Here is a 14,535-nt window from a genome sequence, read left to right as displayed (position 1 = left end):
CATCCACCGATTGCATTATTTTACCAACCAAGGGGCTATCAAGTTTTTTTTGTAATATTATGTGTTGGCAATATGTAGCATGTAAAATCTGTGATATTTTTAGATCCAAAACAAAAATAACATATTCGAAAACCTTATGCTGAACCTTATCAAACTTTTTTCTTCTTCAATGGTTAATTATTACAGTAGATTTATAAATAAACCTGAGTTGAGTGTTCATTTGTTAGACCCCTTGTTGATAGCTATAAATTCATTCTAGTATCAAGGCTGCCAACCTGACTGCACATGAGACAATCAAACTGTAAACGTCAGGAACCGCGAGAGAGCAAAAGTTGTTTTGTCATTGTGTGGTGGATAGTGGATTTTTGTGCTGTCGAAAAACTGAACTATTTAGGAGATTTTGGCACAATTTATCTATTCGCAAGTGCTAGTAAGATCTGCCACCGGAACTAGATTGTATTTTCAAAATGCCGTCGGAAGCAAGCACAACCAAGGTGATTGTGCATCCTCTGGTATTACTTAGCGTTGTAGACCATTTCAACCGGATGGGCAAAATCGGTAACCAAAAACGGGTTGTCGGTGTGCTGCTCGGATGCTGGAAAGCCAAAGGTGTTCTGGACGTGTCGAATAGCTTTGCCGGTATGTAACGAACAGGACAGAATTTAGTTTCGTTTCAAATGTATATTGTTTGGATTTTTCGCAATTTATACATGCCCTACAATATTGGTACCTTTTTAATATGTGCACAAATACTAATTTTTGCTCAGATTTTTTGTTGTGAACACTGAAGTTTTGGTTTATTTTATAGTTCCCTTCGACGAAGACGATAAGGATAAATCTGTCTGGTTTCTGGACCATGACTATTTGGAGAATATGTACGGCATGTTTAAGAAGGTTAACGCTCGGGAAAGGGTAGTCGGGTGGTACCACACGGGGCCAAAACTGTGCCAAAATGATATCGCCATTAATGAGCTGATCCGGCGCTACTGTCCCAACTCGGTTTTGGTCATAATCGATGCAAAACCGAAAGATCTAGGTCTACCGACTGAGGCGTACATTGCCGTTGAGGAAGTGCACGATGATGGTACTCCGACGTCGAAAACGTTCGAACACGTCCCGAGTGAAATTGGTGCAGAGGAGGCAGAGGAGGTCGGTGTTGAGCATTTGCTGCGAGACATCAAGGATACTACGGTCGGTAGCCTATCGCAAAAGATTACTAACCAGTTACTAGGTTTAAAGGGGCTGAATGCTCAGCTCCGAGACATTAAAAATTATTTGCTGAAAGTGGGTAATGGTCAGTTACCAATCAACCATCCGATAGTATATCAACTGCAGGATATATTGAACCTCTTGCCAGACATTACGCAGGATTCATTTACCGATACATTGTACGTCAAGACTAACGATCAGATGCTGGTGGTATACTTGGCTTCTCTAGTTCGATCCATCATAGCGTTGCATAATTTAATAAACAATAAGCTCACGAATCGTGACGCCGAGGAAGGCAAGAAGGGTGATGAATCAAAGGATAAAAAGGACAGCAAAGAAAAAAACGAGAAAGAAGGTGAAAAGGATAAAAAGAAGGACGAAAAGGATAAGAAAGAAGACAGTAAGGGGGAAAAAGTAAAGGATGAAAAGAAAAAGTAGACTTGTTTAATGCTTCATTCTTTTGAAATGTAATCTTAAAAAAAATAAAAACCGATTTAATTTGATTTTCTTGTTTTATTTTACTTAACCTATGTTTTAGTCGTTTTAGAAAATTGGGTGAATCGGGTAAATGTGATAAACTTTTTTTGTAGATAAATTTGTATAATATGATTTCTTTGGTAGTATTGAAATTAACAAATATTGAACCTCAAAGATTATCGACCAAAATATTTTTCTCAAACGAGCTCAAATTTTATTTTTTCAGGTTTATTTCATGCTCATGTCGTGAATGTTAGACTACAGATAGCGCTTTTGAAGTTTGGAGTTTTTTATGTTCATCTGGTTCAATTTGACAGCATGTGCTTTTATTATTATCAGCGATGCCAGATTGGAAGACATGTCTTCAAATGGAAGACATTTACCCTGCGGTAAAGACATCTTTGTTCGTGAAGACAAATGGAAGACATTCAAAAATATGTGAAGACATTCGAAAATATGTGATATGACCCGCAATTTGGCAGAGGTGGTGACTTTTTTTTTGCCGGACAGTTTACGATTTGCCGGTAACTTTTGCAGTCTTTAGTCGGTCCTAACGAGCCATCTCGGGTTGGAAGACATGTGAAGACATTTTTTATTGGAACGTGAAGACATTTGGAAAAATGACCTGGCATCCCTGTTTATTATGGCTGTTTGACAATTGGACTTGTTTTCATTATTTTCTATATATTTATTCACGCCGTCTGTAGAAAACGCTGAACGCAACTTAAAATACACGTAATTTTAATCCAAGAGCATATCCATTTACTAAAGAAGCATGCCGTTTATGAAAGGAAAGGCGCCGGTTCGCCGGTCAATTCAATATCTCAGCGCTGGCCGTCTGGCATTGAAAGAAAAGATAAAAATCTTTAGCGTCAACTACAATACTTACGGAAGTCATCACGAGGGAGCTAGGTATTGTTTACTAATTTATTTCACATGCATATTTTTTTAATGTTATGCTATTGCAGAGATTTTGTATTTTGGAACATTCCCCAAATACAGTACAAAAACCCAAACGTGCAAGTTGTAACCTTCAAAAATATGACTCCATCTCCTTTCATTCGTTGTTACTTTGGTAAATAAAAATTATGCATAAAAAATCGTTTTACTATCTTGAATCTTTCTAGATAACGGGCAGCAAATGTTAATCGATATTGACAGCAAAAACCGAAATGATATAATGCAACATTTAATTAGGGTAGTTGGAAAGTCGCTGTAAGTACTGAACTGAAGGCTTTTATTCTGAAAACAACATATCAGGCAAAGTTACATAACATTATTAGAATCCTCATTCTCCTGGGCTTCATTTTCACTGTGAGCACTTAGTTTGCAAGCACCACATAGACTTCCATCGCGTGAGCTCGTTTCATCACTTTCGAGCTCGTCCTCTGCTTCTCCTGTGAATAAGAAAACCGCTCTCGGTACCACTTGCTCCTTAATGTAATATCCAATTTCGAAGTCCGTTTCCAGAAGAGTTATGCTCAGAAGCGGTTCGGATTCGAAAAGTTTCTTCGGATCGAAAAAGTTGAAGAAACTATTAGTCGGAACCTCACGTTTTAAGCCACTTTCCTCTGTCATTGTAAGTTTAGTTAAATCCTTCCCGTCCTTCCAATCGATGGTTTGACCTATTGTGTCGAATATTTCATACCCGTTAAAGGTGGCCGGTTTGTCGGTGTTGGGTGCGCACCTCATCATGTATTTTTTCTTCAGTATGCGATCGTTGAAAAATTCGTTCGGTTCAAATTCAAACACCAAATCGAAACCAGGCTGCGGTTCATCGTTTATAACTACCCTAACGTCTACTAAACGCTTAAGTGGTTCCTCGTCCACAGCACGTATCATTGACTGCAGTACAGGGGTCATCCTAAAGACGGTCAGCCAAAATTCAGGAATACCTTTAGACTGATCGGCGGCATCATCGGGTGCGGCAGCAAGCTCCATTTCGGACGGGACATAGGCTCCAGTTACCAGCTGACGCCGCTTTTCGTACAACTCATTATACATAGGCTGGAAGTGTTGTTCCACGGCAAACACTTTCCGGTGATAATCCGCTTCTATCTGTAGTAGCTCCAGTTGGTTCTTTTTCAGTGCTTCCACCTTGACGCGAACATTTGTCGGCAAAGTGGCCATTTTCTTCATTTGTTCAATTCGTATGTCCAGGCTTGAAATTTGCCGCAACAACTGTTCTTCACGATCGTTAAAACTTTTAATTGCAGCCATCTCCATTGACTAGTGCGATAAGAATGATTAAAATGAGGAAAATTTTGGTTCGTCAAACGTTATTACCATGGGTTGCTATGTTTTTCCCGACTCTTTCGGAACATAACATTATAGTCTCAGCATTATAGTATTCTTGATTATACGCTTTAATGCTGCAAGCAAGCACACTTTATAGAAAAATGAAACAATATTATTTTTGTTTAAGTCAATCATCCTTCCTTTCTTCCCATCCACTTATTCAAACGATCACATACATTTTCAGTGAAACACTTTCTGCCGAAGCCAAGCTAGCGGAAAAACAAGACAATCCGGCCAACTTTGGTGTAGGTTGTGCGAAGCCCTGCATATGCACTATCCCCGGTCAGCTGCCCTGCCCCGGCGTAGTTCCGGTACCCAAGCATATGCGCGGTAAGTACAAGTACCAGCAGAAGGATTAAAAAATTGCAATGTATCAGTTTAATGCTTTTATTAAAAACAATAGTGGTTGCTTAGTTCATTAAGTTAAATTTTAAAACACGATCATTAGCTAAAATTGGTAAATGATGACAAAACTACACTTTCTGAGAGAACACACACACATGATGATGAGATAGTTCGGAAGGAATCCCTTGCAGATTTTTGACTTTCTAATACTTCATTATTTTACAGACCTCATTTAAAACGACTAGATTTATAGGGGCCACTTCTTCCACCACGGTTTAAGTTTCGTTTGAGTTTGGAGTCCGTTCGTTGCTGTTGTAGCTGCGGGTTTTTGTTGTACTGATATTTTTCAATAATCGGCTTCTCTCCAGTGATGCTCTTGTTTATTACCAGATCATCTGACCTGCTCTCCATTAACTTGAGTTTCGCTTCGAGTGCTTGAATTTTGGTCTGCTGGCTAGCCAGCCCGCCGCTGCTGGTTTTTGAGCCCCCAGCTAATGCTGGAATTTGTATTTTTGGCTTAGTTTTTTCCATATCGTCACGGTTAACGTTTTTCGCCCACCGGACAACCATGTGCTTGTCTCCCACCAATTTCCCGTTAAGGAACCCTAATGCTGATTCCGAATCGCGTTGCTGCTTATAAAGGTTACAATTAGCTTAGATAATCGTCGTGACTTATTTATACTAGTACGTACCTTCTCGTATGTCACGAATGCATACCCGCGTGGATATCCAGCCATTGGCCCGGATCGATGAAATAGCATATCAAACTTTTCGATTTTCCCGCATTTTTGCGCAATTTTCAATAGTTGATACCGATAATTGGATAACAAAAAGAAAGAGGTTAATAACTGATCCAAAGTTAGGATTATTGCAGAGGAAAATTCCTACACTTATGACCAAATAAGCAACTTACTCAGTGACACGGCAATCCAGGTTACCGATCCAAAGTCTTCGATCATCTTGCAGTGGAGCCTGAGAAATGCAATAAATTTTGTCATGTTTATATTTAACAAAAAAGTTATAACTTTGCTCACCTCCGTCATATTGGATTGAATAGTGCTTAGTGTTGCACAAGAGTCATTTGGTTTTTCACGAATTACTTGATAAATTTGGTTGAAGTTCGATTATACAAAATTTCGAAAATTTCTAATCGTATTGATTGTTTTATTTTGCTATTGACACCAGGGCTGCCAGATTTTTTTTAAACTTTCATTAGATGTTCTCTTTATACACCGATCAAAATCTGTTTGCTAAATTAGGAAAGGTTTTTACACGTATCCATGCTTTTTACGCGCCATATGGCGGACGCTATAATGAAAAATTCGTTATATGTTACCTGCCCTTTTGACAACTCTGCTTACGTCAGTTTGATTCTTCATGTATTTCGCCACCTCCCTGACACGTTCGTAGGCCTGTATTTTTGTATCCAGCTTTTTACGCACCATAATGGCGGTCGCTATAATGCGTGTTCGTAATATGCGAACCTCTCTGCTTACGTCAGATTTGCGATTTCTGAGAAATTGGCAACACAAATGTTGCCAGATATATATATATTTTTTTTTTGATAAATTGTATGAAGACTTCAAACTGACGTAAGCAGAGTTGTCGAAAGAATGGGTAATTTATTACGAATTTTGCATTACTGCTATAAACAGCTACATCGATAGATTAGGCAACACTGAACGGGAGTAAAGAGCATGTTAAATGTCTTCCCTTTGCGCCCTTGGTGTTTAGGGCTCGGCATCGAGGGGTTCGTCATAATGGGGGTACTATCAAACTATTCGCGACTACGAAGTAGAAAGAGATTTTTAAGGCTGTTCGCACCTAAGCGAACTCTCATATGCAATTTCCAAAAAGTGTGTGATGACAAAGGCAAAAATATTTCCCTCCTTTTTTTCTCATGCAAAAACCAAATATCAGCACCTTCGAAGTCGCGAATAGGTAATGAGATTCCGGTGTCAGAGAGGTGCCCGAAAAAAAAATAACATCAAAAGAACCTTGAAAGTTGCTTAATAATACCATAATTCAACTACGTTTTTCATTGTAAATACATCAATTTTACATTAAATATCATTGTACAGAACAATAAAAAACATTGTTTTTGTCATTTTTACCATGAAAAAGGGGTGTTGTTATCCCGAAAAAAATAACATTAAAAAAACTCAAAAGTTGCTGTAATTGTACATAGTTATACCAGAATTTAACTATGTTTTTCATTGTAAATACATCAATTTTACATTAATTATCATTGTCCAGGACAATTAAAAACATCGTTTTTGCCATTTTTACCATGAAAAAGGGGGGTCGTTATGTATCTTAACAGCATTTTTTACGGCATTTTTCCCATACATTTAGAAGTCACTGACAATGTTTTTCATGGTAAAATTATTGTCGGTGATAGATTCAACAACAAAAAACGTTGTTAAAACATGGTAATGACAACAATCGTTTGCAAGCTTACAGTAAAAATACCGCGTTTTTTATGGTTACTATAAAAAACATTGTCCGTTTACTGTTCTCACCGCAAAATACATCGTAAATTTTTTTTCGGGATGTATCTTAACAGCATTTTTTCAGGCATTTTTCCCATACATTCAGAAGTCACTGACAATGTTTTTCATGGTAAAAGTATTGTCGATGGTAGATTCAACAACAAAAAACGTTGTTAAAACATGGTAATGGCAACAATCGTTTGCAAGCTAACTGTAAAAATACCGTGTTTTTTATGGTTACAATAAAAAACATTGTCCGTTTACTGTTCTCACCGCAAAATACATCGTAAATTTTTTTTTCGGGTTATATTGCAGTTCTTTTTTGAAATCCGCAGACCATCAAACAAGTTGCGCGCAACAGAGCCATGCGCCCAGTTGTGCGCCTGTCAATATATACCTACATTCCTTTGTGTTGTGTGAACAAAAAAAAAATATATATACATTCCGCTTCTTGCGTAATATTGCCCATGTTAGTTTTTTTTTTTTTTTTTAAATAGTTTATTTGACACGGCACGATACAATTTATGTTTAACTGAGCCAAGTACATTTGTTTTTAAATTCTAAATTAGCAGGGAAAAGAGGGAGGCCTTTTCTTTATTCTCGCGGCCGACTACGAGCTAGTGGGGATTTAAGGTGAGAGGAGGGGAGTTACAATTTTGATTTCAACTATATTGAGTTATACGATTTATTTATTTGTACATGGCTAAGCAGTGATGTTCTATTTGAGCAGTTTGGACTGAGGTGTCTGCGTGAACATGAAGATGCCGAGTCTTCGTTTGGGTGTCTCCAGCTTAGTGTATCATCTTCTTTCAGCGTGTAGCGGGAATGGTAATCTAACAAATAGATAGAAGAGTTTCATATTTTAATACCAGCGTGTTTTATGAACACGTATAGCTGTGTCATGTACTGGAGATCACCGCTTCCCAGAATGTCTCTAACGGGTACGTTCGGTTGTTTTCCTCGGGCCCGAAGGGAATCTATAAGCTCAGACCTAACACCACAGTATTCGGTACACGACCAAACAACATGCTCGATGTCATGGTAGCCATCGCCACAAACGCAGTGATTACTGTCTACAAGCCCTATACGAAAGAGATGCGTGTTTAACGTATAGTGATTGGACATAAGTCTGGACATCACGCGAATGAAGTCCCGACCTACATCCAACCCCTTGAACCATGCTTTCGTCGATACCTTAGGAAAAATGGAATGTAGCCACCGTCCCAGTTCATCTGAGTTCCATGATGATTGCCAACTGTTGAGTGTTCTCTGACGCAAAATGCTATAAAATTCATCAAAAGCAATTGGTCTTTCATAAATATCGCCGTCAATAGCACCCACCTTAGCTAAAGAGTCAGCCTTTTCGTTACCCGGAATCGAGCAATGAGAAGGGACCCACGCTAAGGTAACCCGGTAATTTTTATCTGTTAAAGCACTTAAAAACCGCCGTATTTTCCCCAGGAAATACGGGGTGTGCTTCACAGGCTTCATTGATCGCAGAGCCTCAATGGCACTGAGACTATCTGTGAAGATGAAGTAGTGGTCTATGGGTAGGGTTTCGATGATTCCAAGAGAGTACTGAATAGCAGCAAGTTCTGCGACGTACACGGAAGCAGGAGCATCGAGTTTGTAGGAGGCGGTAAAATTTTCGTGGAAAACACCGAAGCCAGTGGACTCATCTAGATTAGATCCGTCAGTGTAAAAGCTTTTATCATAACTAACATGTTTAAACTTATTGGAAAAAATCTTAGGGATCTCTTGGGGTCGCAATTGATCCGGGATACCAGAAATGTCTTGTTTCATGGTGGTGTCGAAGAATATAGCATTATTAGAAGTAGCTAAAAGTGCGACATTGGAGGAATCGTATGAAGAAGGATTAATATCTTGAGCCATATAGTCAAAATATAAAGTCATAAATCTGGATTGAGATTGAAGGTCGACCAACCTCTCGAAATTTTCAATTACTAATGGGTTCATAACTGTGCATCGAATTAGCAACCGGTAAGAGAGATTCCAAAAACGATGTTTCAACGGAAGAATACCCGCTAGCACTTCAAGACTCATCGTATGGGTCGACTGCATGCAACCCAAGGCAATACGCAAACAACGATATTGTATTCTCTCTAATTTTATAATGTGCGTGTTCGCGGCGGAGCGAAAGCAGAAACAGCCGTACTCAAGAACTGACAATATCGTTGTTTGGTATAACCTTAGAAGGTCTCCTGGGTGAGCACCCCACCAAGTTCCGGTAATCGTACGAAGAAAATTAATCCTCTGTTGGCATTTTTGTGTCAGATACCTAATATGACAAGCCCAGGTGCATTTGGAGTCGAACCAGACCCCGAGATATTTAGCGACTAAAACCTGAGAGATCGTTTTACCCGTTAGTAGGAGCTGCAGCTTAGCTGGGTTATGCTTCCTAGAAAAAACGACCAGCTCAGTTTTCTCCGGAGAGAATTCGATACCCAGCTTAAGAGCCCATTCAGACAAATTGTCTAAGGTATCTTGCAATGGTCCTTGCAGGTCGCTAGCCTTGCCACCAGTAATGGATACAACGCTATCGTCTGCAAGTTGCCTTAGCGTGCATGAATTTGCAAGACATTCATCGATGTCATTGACGTAAAAATTATATAAGACAGGACTTAAACATGAGCCCTGGGGGAGGCCCATGTAACTAATTCGGGAAGTTGTCGAATCGCCATGTGAGAAATACATATGCTTTTCTGACAACAAATTGAGCAAAAAGTTATTCAAATATGGTGAAAGTCCCTGCGAATGAAGTTTCGCGCTTAAGACTTCTACAGAGACAGAGTCAAAAGCCCCCTTAATATCCATGAACGCAGAAGCCATTTGCTCTTTTCGAGCAAAGGCTAGTTGAATTTCAGTAGAAAGCAACGCTAGGCAATCGTTCGTCCCTTTGCCCCGGCGAAAGCCAAATTGAGTATCTGAAAGTAACCCGTTTGTTTCGACCCATTTGTCTAACCGTAAGAGGATCATTTTCTCCATTAATTTCCGGAGGCAAGAGAGCATCGCAATCGGCCTATATGAATTGTGATCAGAGGCAGGTTTCCCGGGTTTCCGAATAGCAATGACTTTTACCTCCCTCCAGTCATGCGGAACAATATTTAGCTCAAGAAACTTGTTGAATAAATTCAACAAGCGTCTTTTTGCAGAGTCGGGTAGGTTCTTCAACAGGTTGAATTTTATTCTATCTAACCCTGGAGCCTTATTGTTGCACGACAGGAGAGCCATTGAAAATTCCAACATCGAAAATGGAGGCTTTTCCGTAGTTACTAATAACGCGTCGCGAAAGGTTTTCTGTTCCGGTACAGAGTCTGGACAGACCTTTTTGGCAAAATCGAGTATCCAGCGATCTGAATACTCCTCGCTTTCATTCGAAACGTCACGGTTCCGCATGCGCCTGGCGGTATCCCAAAGAGTGCTCATCGCTGTTTCCCTGGACAACGCGTTTACGAACCGCCACCAGTACCCGCGTTTTTTCGCCTTTACTAAGCTCTTCATCTGCCTGCCCAGTGCCTCGTACTTTCGAAGCAGGTTGACAGTGCCGTACTCCCGGTAGTCCTTATACGCCGCGGACCTTCGCGCGTACAGCTCAGAGCACTCTTTGTCCCACCATTTGTTGGGAGGGCGCTGTCTAATCGTTACCCCGGGTATCGGTTTCGTCTGAGCTTGAGTCGCGGCGTCGATTATCAAGCCAGCTAAGAACGCGTATTCTTCCTCCGGAGGAAGTTCCTCGTGAGTCTCGATAGATTGCGCTATAATAGACTCATAACACTTCCAATCAATATTACGTGTAAGGTCGTAGGAAATATTGATTGGGTTCGGGGGAGTTGAACCATTAGCAATTGATATAACGATTGGAAGATGATCACTACCGTGGGGATCGTTGATTACTTTCCACCGGCAATCTAGCGCTAGTGATGTCGAGCAGAGGGATAGGTCAAGCACGCTTTCACGTGCTGGAGGATTAGGTACACGTGTCGCTTCCCCAGTATTCAAAACTGTCATATTGAAGTCGTCGATCAAGTTACAGATTAAAGAAGATCGGTTGTCGTCGTACAGCGACCCCCATAGCGAACAGTGAGAATTAAAATCTCCCAATATCAAAAAAGGCGCGGGAAGCAACTCTGCTATATCAGTGAGATGTTTCTGTTCAATCCGCGCGGATGGAGGCATATATAACGAAACAAGGCATAGGTCTTTTCCATCCATATTCGTTTGAATGGCAACGACTTCAATATTCGAGATCGAGGGGAGGTCGATTCGGAAGAAGGAATAGCACTTTTTAATCCCTAAAAGTACCCCTCCACCGTGTGAGTCTCGATCTCGACGAATAATGTTAAAATCGTGGAAATTGAGTTGATCGTTTGAATTGAGAAAGGTTTCACAGAGCGCAAATGCGTCACAATTGTATGTATTTATTAAATGAGAAAATAGATCGAATTTGGGGATGATACTTCTGCAATTCCACTGTAATACAGTGATAAAATTCCTAACCTCTTTCGCCGTATTAGTCATCGAAAGATATGATAGCTGAAATGAGGGGCCAAGTTGCTGCTAGTTGCATCAAAAAGGTTTTCACTGTAGGAAGAAGGGCAAGAAGAATATTTTGTAGGGGATCTGGTATGTTGAATGTTTTAAATATCCAGTCCACAATATCAGAAAATTTTATGAACCCTGTTTCTATTTTATCTTCTGATCGAGAAATGGGTGCCCGAGGGGTTTTTGGTGCCCCAGGAAGCGGTGGGTACTCCTGGTTTGATTTAAAATTAAAACCGGGAGGTACTTGCTTCGGTTTTTCTTCACCGCTTCCTTTTTGTGTTGGCTTATTGGTCATTCCGCTAGGGGTTATCTTGCGACCTTTGCGAGAAAGATTAGGAGAGTTGATCATTCTCCTCTTCCTAGATCCTTCTGGCATGGCATAAGAACACCCTTCGACGGGATCGTCAGATGTACCCTCATCGGTTGGCAAAAAGGAAAAGATGTTTTCTGTCGAGGGTGGCTCAGCACTCTTCAGCATTTCTGCGAAAGAGCGCTTTGATCGTTCCTTGAGGGAACGCTTTATTTTTTCCTCGCGCTGTTTGTACGCGGGACACGCCGAAAGGTCATGCCGAGTTCCCTCGCAGTAAAGACACTTTTCAGTATCCTCACTGCAAGCGGTCTCAGCATGATTGCCTCCGCACTTGCTGCAGCGTGCCTTGTTGCAGCAGTAGGTGGCTGTATGACCTAACTGCTTGCAGTTTTGGCAATGCATGACCCGCGGTACGAACAGGCGTACAGGCAGACGAACCCTGTCCAAAGAGATGTAGTTCGGCAGTGCGGATCCGGCGAATGTTACACGGAAAGAATCCGAAGGGAAGAATTTCTTCTTCCCTTCTTCGATGGATACTGAATGCAATTGCTTGACATCCAGTATCTTTACATCTTGAATCAGGGGGTTTTTGAAGCAGCCAACCCCGTGACGCAAAATGTCATCGACCGTGAGGCTTCCTTCGGTAACCACACCGTCGATCTCCACGTCCTTGGCAGGGATGTACACGCGGTACTCTCTCGTGAAGAGCTCGTAGCTAGCAATTGCGTTTGCTTGCTTCAAGCTACTCACAACAACTCGCAGTTTGTTCGGTTTAACCTTTGTAATTTCGGTTACGTCCGAAAACTGTTTTGCCAGGTCCTTGCCGATTTGAATTATATTTAGAGGCTTCTTTATGGGCCTGAAGTAAACTACGAACGGACCTTTCGAAGCATCTGGGTAAGCTTTCACCCGTGTTGCCGGTACCCTTGGTACGGGGCTAGGTAGCGGGGAAGGTAGAGGGGAATTGATGGGGGAGATCTCAATCTCTTCCCCAGTTGTTTACACATCCAGGAATAGTTGCACCTGCATGTCGTCCATTTTGCGGGAGCGTTACGCTCTACCGCACACAAACGATAAATATTCGAATGTGGGGGGGGGGGTCAAAAAGTTGCTATTAAATTTTAAAAACTATTTTTCAAACTACAATGGATCAAAATTAAAAAAAAGGCAGTAATACTAATACTAATAACAATAGTAATAATAATAATAATAATAATAATAATAATAATAATAATAATAATAATAATAGTAATAATAATAATAATAATAATAATAGTAATAATAATTATAATAATAACAATAATAATACTATTAATAATAATGATAAAAATTCTAAAGTGAATACTTCACCGAACGTCTAAGTCAGTAACAGCGGTGCGGGAGAATTATTCTTGCTGATATATCAGCTGCGTATCGGATCACTGGCGGGGTAGCCTGCCCCTACCAGTGTGCAGAAGATGTTTCTGCCGATAAACTACCGGCTATTGTTATCGCGCAGCACAAGAAATAATCGACAAAAAAACACCCGTACGATAACTCGTGTATTGTTATTTTGCAAACTCAAACGGAGATGAACAATTTGCGTCTAATCGAGACGAAAGCAAAACAACGAATGTGCCCATGTTAGTTGTTTTTGAACTTTTATGATAAAAATGTTTGGGTTTGTAAGACATATTTATTATGTTGATAGCAATCGTGTAGTGCAGTAATGAATAGGTTTTAACAGACCTTTTTTTTTGTTCATCTATGACAGATCTACTTGTCTAATAGTTAATTAAATGCGATCAAAATATTTGAATGTTCGATCAATTATATCAATTATACAACTCAATGACAGAAGAATAGATCATCAATATGCTGAAATTTCTTGAATCACTATAGCACCCGCCGTTATGGTGCGTAAAAAACTGGATAGAGCTTTCCGACAGCTCAGTCACGCACATTAAATTCGGTTTGTTTGCCTCTTAATTCGCTCTTGCTTTACTGTACCGCGGTTGAACAAATCGAAAAAAATATTCTATTTTGAATTACTCGCTACTGGAAATTAAAAACTCATTTTGTAAGATACTATCCGTAAATAAATCACACAATTCGCACAGGACTAAATTAACTTCCAAGCCAGTAAAAGAAAATAAAAGTTTCGCATTCACTGCAGGCTTTTTGACAGCAATTGGGTTGTTTAGCTTTTCACGGCTTTTGGAATTTTATATATCAGCTAAAAGAGTGTAATTTTCTGAGCGAAACGTGGTTTTTTAAAATTCTATATCATTGTCTTTCGATTTGAATAAAAATCGTTCTAAAATCGCTACAATGACAATTGGTATATGGGTGAACTGTCATTGTAGCGATTTCGAGCAGATATCGAGCAGTTTTAATTCGCGATTCCAAAATTGAAAGACAGCGATAGAAAATTTTTAAAAATCACATTTTGCTTAGAAAATGCAGTTTACTTCGATGATAATAAAAAACTGCTATTTAGGAATATTTCAATACAAAGCTTTATGTGGCTTTATTTAACAATTTTTCAAGGAGTATCTAAAAACGGTACAAAATGGCAAAAAGACGGGACGGTTAAAAATAGTCGAAAAACGGGTTTGTCCCGTTCAAAACGGTACGCCTGGTCAGCCTATTAAAAGATTTTTTTAAGTCTCGAGTAGAGCTGAAATGAAGAAAGTGAATTCTGTTCATTATATGTTGAGCAGTATGGGACTAACTAGGGATACCCATATGTACCAAGAAATAATCGCTAGTGTTATGTATGTGTAAACACGTTAAACCCACGTACATAGGATTGGCGTTTTTTTTTCTGGTACACGTTTTCTTTTTCTCGGCTTCCTCGAG

At 39.9% G+C, this 14,535-nt stretch overlaps 4 protein-coding genes across 6 annotated transcripts; 2 read left to right on the top strand and 2 right to left on the bottom strand.

Annotated features, from left to right (window-relative positions):
• Positions 1-299: 299 nt before the first annotated feature.
• On the top strand, positions 300-1,712 carry LOC129723689 (26S proteasome non-ATPase regulatory subunit 7). Its single transcript, XM_055678048.1, has 2 exons — positions 300-639; positions 809-1,712. The coding sequence occupies exons 1-2, from the start codon at positions 468-470 to the stop codon at positions 1,645-1,647; spliced, it is 1,011 nt and encodes a 336-aa protein (XP_055534023.1). The 5' UTR covers positions 300-467; the 3' UTR covers positions 1,648-1,712.
• Positions 1,713-2,315: 603 nt separating this feature from the next.
• On the top strand, positions 2,316-4,420 carry LOC129723691 (probable 28S ribosomal protein S25, mitochondrial). The gene is made up of 4 exons (XM_055678050.1): positions 2,316-2,598; positions 2,655-2,761; positions 2,814-2,901; positions 4,169-4,420. Exons 1-4 carry the CDS (start codon positions 2,462-2,464, stop codon positions 4,341-4,343), a joined length of 507 nt encoding a protein of 168 aa, XP_055534025.1. The 5' UTR covers positions 2,316-2,461; the 3' UTR covers positions 4,344-4,420.
• LOC129723690 (nucleosome assembly protein 1-like 4) lies at positions 2,907-3,967 on the bottom strand. Its single transcript, XM_055678049.1, has one exon. The coding sequence runs from the start codon at positions 3,910-3,912 to the stop codon at positions 2,953-2,955; it is 960 nt and encodes a 319-aa protein (XP_055534024.1). The 5' UTR covers positions 3,913-3,967; the 3' UTR covers positions 2,907-2,952.
• LOC129723692 (probable RNA-binding protein 18) lies at positions 4,356-5,511 on the bottom strand. Of its 3 annotated transcripts, none has more exons than XM_055678053.1 (4): positions 5,364-5,511; positions 5,243-5,301; positions 5,022-5,129; positions 4,356-4,959 (listed from the first exon to the last, which is right to left on the bottom strand). In XM_055678053.1, the coding sequence occupies exons 3-4, from the start codon at positions 5,088-5,090 to the stop codon at positions 4,558-4,560; spliced, it is 471 nt and encodes a 156-aa protein (XP_055534028.1). In that variant the 5' UTR covers positions 5,091-5,129; positions 5,243-5,301; positions 5,364-5,511; the 3' UTR covers positions 4,356-4,557. The 3 variants fall into 3 exon arrangements, with proteins under 3 accessions (XP_055534028.1, XP_055534027.1, XP_055534029.1); XM_055678052.1 differs by having other exon boundaries at positions 5,022-5,096; XM_055678054.1 differs by lacking the exons at positions 5,243-5,301; positions 5,364-5,511 and having other exon boundaries at positions 5,022-5,142.
• Positions 5,512-14,535: the final 9,024 nt, after the last annotated feature.

This window comes from Wyeomyia smithii, chromosome 2 (assembly GCF_029784165.1).
Source record: "Wyeomyia smithii strain HCP4-BCI-WySm-NY-G18 chromosome 2, ASM2978416v1, whole genome shotgun sequence".
NCBI classification, from domain to species: domain Eukaryota; kingdom Metazoa; phylum Arthropoda; class Insecta; order Diptera; family Culicidae; genus Wyeomyia; species Wyeomyia smithii.
Note: the sequence above shows the minus strand (reverse complement) of the source record. Positions and strands in the feature narration are given on the sequence as shown.